Source organism: Charadrius vociferus, unplaced genomic scaffold (assembly GCF_000708025.1).
Source record: "Charadrius vociferus isolate BGI_N301 unplaced genomic scaffold, ASM70802v2 scaffold1551, whole genome shotgun sequence".
NCBI lineage: Eukaryota > Metazoa > Chordata > Aves > Charadriiformes > Charadriidae > Charadrius > Charadrius vociferus.
In genome coordinates, this window is record NW_009646882.1 from 117,962 (window position 1) to 123,466 (window position 5,505).

The window sequence follows — 5,505 nt, forward strand, 5'->3', positions numbered from 1 at the left end:
ACGGCCCCTCGGGGCGTGCGTGGGGCCCCCGCCCGCTGCGGGCGGTGGCCGTCCCCGGGAGCCCGTGTCCCCCCCAGCACCGCCGGGCAGCAAACCCCTCGGCCACGGGGACAGGCAGCAGCCGATGGGTTTCAGCACTGAGCTGCAAACCCCCTTTATTCGGGTACCAGTGAGGGGGGCGGAGGGGCTCCCCCGGCCTCCTGTTCCTCCCAGCGGTAAATGTAATGTATATATATTTTTTTAAGGCCAGTGCAAGCCGTACCGACAAAGGCAAGTGGCAACCCTTGCAGCCTGGCCCCAAATGCCTTTGTTGTCGCTGCGGCTCTCGGCAGGGTCGCGGCTGCGTGTGCGGGCTGGGGGTCCCCGGGGACCAGCTCCCCGGGCGCCAGCCCTGCCGTCTCAGATGATTTGATGCAGAAATACTGTTTCACGCCTCAGAAGGTTAATTATGCATCGTTCACCCGTTTCTGCTTGCTTTTGCTCCCATCCTCATCGCTGTTGCTATAATTTTATTTATTTATTTTTAAACAGTTTCACAGATTTCCCTTCTGGGCGACTCTGGAATTAACTCGATCAATGCACGCCTGATGAAGCAAAACGTAATTTTTCCCCGGAGTCAGGCCTGACTCAGGGACGGCTCCGGTGCCGCTGAAGAGCCGCCCGTGTGCGCTCTCCCAGAAAGAGGTCGTTGTTGCCCGCAGGGCCAGCGCTCGCTGCTCAAATTCAGCAAATCCTTCAAACTTTGCATTTCAGATCTGTATCTCGGCTCCCGCACCAGCCCGCTTTCTGCCGGCGGAGGGGCGGCTGCGCAGCAAACGGCAAAGCGCAGTGGGAGAGCAGCACCGGCCGCGCTCCGCGTCCTGCCCAGCCGCGGTCGGGGCGCGGGGGGCCGGAGGGGGCGAGTGCCTCGGCACGGTCCCAAAGCGGCACTGGGGATTATGGCTCCCGGTTGGTGTTTCCGACCCCCCCCGGGCACTGGCCGGTTCCGTCCCCGCACGAGGGACCGTGGCTCATCTCGGCAGCGGGGCGTGCAAAAGAACCCAGGAATCAAAACCAAAAAAGGGAACATCGGCCTCGTTGTTGTTCCCGGTAGCGGGACAGGGCTGGAGGAGGTGTGAAGCCGCGGGAGATGCAAATGGGCTTTTCTGGCTCGCAGCGTTTTGAAACCTTTATTTATTTGTTGCGTTTTACTCATTTGTTTGTTTACTTTAACTTTTCCCCCTCCTCGCTCTCAGAGCTGTGCAGGGGTGCAGGCGCCCAGCCCGGGCACTCCGCGGGTCGGAGGGGGCTGTCCCGGCGGGGGGATGGATGAGTCCCAGCGGGAAACCGTCGCACTGGGGCTGGACGGGGAGCGGGCTGGAGACAGAGCCCCTCTCTTTGGCCTTCCCTCTTTCCCAGGGGTGTTTTCTGTTTAAAGGAAAAATTATTAATAACTCCAGGCTATTTTTATATCTCGCGCTGGAGCTCGCGGTTAGTTTGCGGGGGACGATGAGAGACGGGCGGCAGCGGGGGCTGCAGTGCTGGAGCCTGCAGGTCGGTGCGGGGGGAGCCTGTTCCTGGGGGTTTTCACCCAAAATTCCCGTGGAGGGGCAGAGCTGGGGCACCCACACGGCTTGGATGGGGCCGGGGGCACCCAAAATTCAAGACCTTTGCAAAGCTGGAGCAGTGCCGTGGCCAGGGCTGCTCAGCCCGGCACTCATGGGGTGCGTTGGCTGCTGCCAGCAGCCAAAAATGCACCGGCCCCGGTAAGGAGGAGCCCCCACGGGGCCGCGGGAGAGCGCCTGGGGAAGGGGCTGTTTTGCCGGGGGATGATTTGACGCCTTTCGGAGGGCTCAAAGGGAACTCCTGTGCATGTCGACGCTCTGACACAAAGATGGCTTTGAACCGGGATGCTGGGTTTTGAGCCCAAAAGGCAGAGGGGTACCCGGGGCCACCCTGGGCGGGGAGCTTTTGCCAAGGAGGTCCAGTGCCTGCGTGCCGTGTCCCCACGTGCCGTGTCCCCACGTGCCGTGTCCCCCCGCTGCAAGCAGGGGCCACCAACGCTAACGCTGCTCTCTCCCCTCTGCCTGCCCAGGTCCCTCCGGACACAGCAGCCCCCTCTTAGCGTCGTTGCCTATCCCCGGCCGTCCCCTTCATCCCCCCCTGGACATCAAGCACTTTCTGACCTTCAGGCTCAACGGGACGTCACCGCTCAACCTCTTCCCCAACTTCAACACGGTGAGTCCCCGGGGGTGGGTGGGCATCGGCCGCCGGACCCCTCCTCCCCCACAGCAGTCCCTCTTCTACACGGCACCACTCCTTGAACCCCTCCAGATAACTTCTAGCTTAATTACCGGGGTCTTTGGCTGCTGGACACTGGTGCCACGCGCCCGCCCTGCCCTCAGCTCGGAGCGGTTCCTGCCCAGCCATCGCCTGTATATACCAGAATTAAAAAGATGGTTCATTTTAACCAAGATCAATTGGATTTTGCTCCTGGAATCAATAGTAATAAAGTAGCTCTGGAGAGCAGTTTGTTAGTTTGAAAAATAAATAAAGAAAAGGAATGAGAGAGAGAGAGGAGGCGTATAATGGTCCGAGGGAGGTGGCTGGTGCCGCGCGGCTGCGGGTGTCGGGCGAGCCTGGTCGCTGCGGGACTTCTCCCACCGCCCGGTTGGGCGCAGGGTCCCCAGCCTGGAACCACCGGGCCAAGTGCTTGGGGTACGCAGTCAGACGTGTCCTGTAGAGATGCTCCGTTACGCACCTAAATGGACGTGGATGTGGCCAAAGACATACAACAGCGTCTCAGGTGTGCCATGGCATTTTCCCCGCTCCGTCCCGCTCTGCCCAGGCTGGTCGCAGCCCGGCTGAGGTCTCCAGCCGCCCCGGCACAGCCCCGCGCCTCCTGCTCGCGGGAGGGCTGGGGTCCGCTCCGGGAGCCCCTCTCTGGCCCTGCTTTGGGCCCCTGCCCTGGTGTTCAGGACCCGGCTCCCGGCATCGCCCAGGAGCGGGTTTAGCTCTGCCGAGGGGCGGCGGCAGGGGGGCGTGGGATGTGGGGCTGCTCCGTCCACAGAGGCAGGGCGGACGTTTCTGGGTTTGGGAAATGCCCGTTTTTTTTTCCCCTCGTGAGCATGGAAAGGGGACTTTCCTGAGCTCCCTCCCTGCTCGCTCGCCGGCCTTTTGTAGATGGCTTTGAGATTAAATGTGCTCGGAAGGTGCAAATTATCGCTGAGATCTTCAAAGACGGCCGTAGAAATTAAGTACCGGATTCCTGTTGCTGTTGAATGGGATTCAGCCATCTAACTCCTTTAAGCTCTTTTGAAATCCCGGCTCTAGCCTGTCTCTCCCCTGTGCTAACAAGCAGAAACACAGGAGAGGATTTTTTTGATGCCATTAAGGTGGCTGCTCTTTGTCTGGGCTCCTTTTTTTAGTCGCTGGAGTCAGTAGCTGAGTTGAACCAGACCCCGTTGTTTGTTCCGCGCGGCTCCCGCCTGCCCCTGCCTTGGCACGTGTTCTCCAGACCTGCGTTGCTTTAAAAAAAAATAGTAATAAATTGGGAAAATGCATCTCTTGCAGTTGCCGGAGCCGCGCAGTCCTGTCGTGCTGCTTCTCTGCTCGGTGGGGACTCCTCTGCGTCGGGTGCGTTGGACGCAGGGGTGGCGATGCTGCGGGGGCTGTCCCGGTGCTACGGGCACCTTGAATTAATTGCTCTGAGCTCAGCCCCGAGTCCGGCGCGTGGTGTTCGCTGAGTGAAGCCAGGCCGGCTCCTCCAGGAGCGGGAGCTGCCCCTTCAGGATGCGTTCGTGCTGGAGAGGCGGCGGAGGCCGGGGGTCGAGGGCTCGGTGGCTTTGCAGGGACCCCGAGCAGAGTCCCCGTCCTCGCAGGACGCAGAGCTCGAGCGTGGCTGTGCCCCGCAGCCGGGCTGGCGACTCCTCCTTCCTCTGCCCAAGTGGCCGCGATGCCACATCAGAGCCTCAGGGGGAGTTTGGGAGGGTGGAAGGGACATCCCTCGGGGTATTTTACATTTTGAGAGAGCTGCCGTGTGTGAATTGCTGTACAGAGAGCTCAGGGTTTGCCTTTGCTTACTGGGGATGCTGCGCAGGATTCGGCGCTGCCCGGCAGAGCAGGAGCTGTTTGCAGCCGCTCGGCAGAACACTTTGCACTCCGAGCAGGTCACAAGGCTCTCATGAACCCAGCAGATGTTTTACTCTGGAGGGAGCGAAATCTTTCCAAGCTGAGCTCTCCTGCCACTTAAAACAACCACAGCAGGGAAAAAATCCTAACGCCACGCCGAAGGCGCGTTTTGTGCTCAAAGGGCCCTTTCCAGCGCCGGGATGTTGCGAATCCCCAGACCAGCAGCGCCTGGCGAAACCGTGGTGGGAGACGCAATCCGAACTGATGCTGTGTCCCTGTGAATTCCCGCTTCTGACCGCGGCGGCCGGCAGGGAGCTCAGCGCAGGGACCTCTCTCTGTATTGGTAGGAACATCCGGGGAGAAATAAAGTAACGTGAGTCCATGAGAATTGACTATTAAAGCTGAGATCTGTGTTCTCCAAGTGTGCGGGGCCCAAAGCTTCCCTCTGCTGTCGGCTCTGCTGGGAACCGCCAGGAAGAGCCTCCCCACTCCGGGCGGCGGGCGCCAGTCGGTACCGCTGCAGCACAGACCCTCGCCGGCCCCGGGGGAGAGCTGGGAGGTCTTTCTCATGTCTGAAACAGCAGCGAGTGCATGCGTCAGGGAGAAGCTGAGGGTGCGTTTGTGTTTTCGCCCGGAGAGAAGCAGGAGGGCTCTCAGGTGGCATCCAGAGATGCGCGGGGCGCTGGATGGAGCCGGGCCGGGCTGCCCGCAGAGCGCCCCGCACGCTGCACGCGCGCTGACGGGGCTGCGAAGTTTGGAGCCGTTTTTCTTTTCTTTGTGTGGAAAAGGTGGGTGTATCTCTCGAAAACAAGCGCCGGCCCCACTTCGGCCCGCAGACGGCAGCACAGGGATGCCGCCCGTAGCGTGCTGCCATGTTTGTCGTCGGGGATGGAGCAGCATCTTTGCCATCTGTAGCTTCCTCCGGGTCTGTGCCGAACCCCAAATGCCTCTTCATTTATATGCCAGATCAGTGAGTAAAATTTCATAGCAAACAGGCACTTCATTAATCACCTGCTTTTACCATTCTGCTCACTCCTGGAAAGGAATTTGGGGTCTTGATAATGGCTCTGTTGTCCAGGCATGTGCCGGGAAGACTGATGCACCTGTCTCGGCAACGAAATAGCTTTGCAGAGAAATACGATCGCCCGAAAACCCAAGGCTCTACTGACAGCAGGACTCAGATAAGATAATCTTCCTATGCCACAGGGTAGGGGAACAATACTTGCATTATAGATTATAGCCACGCTCAAACAAAGAGGTTATTCTTGTTTTTTCCCCCCTTAATAAATGCATTTTGTTTAAAACAATTATGGCTTTTCGAACAAGTTTGCTGCCTGGGCTGAGGAGTGACGCCGAGCCCTGGGGAGAGACAGAAGCACCAGAGGCTGTCATCAG

At 59.6% G+C, this 5,505-nt stretch overlaps 1 protein-coding gene across 1 annotated transcript in view; it reads left to right on the forward strand.

Moving 5' to 3' along the window:
- Positions 1 to 938: 938 nt before the first annotated feature.
- ZNF385C (zinc finger protein 385C) overlaps positions 939 to 5,505 on the forward strand; it is an 11,098-nt gene continuing 6,531 nt past the window's right edge. The window contains exons 1-2 of the mRNA XM_009894436.1: positions 939 to 1,089; positions 2,075 to 2,217. Of these exons, the coding sequence (XP_009892738.1) occupies positions 939 to 1,089; positions 2,075 to 2,217 (294 nt within the window). The remainder of the gene's footprint in view (positions 1,090 to 2,074; positions 2,218 to 5,505) is intronic.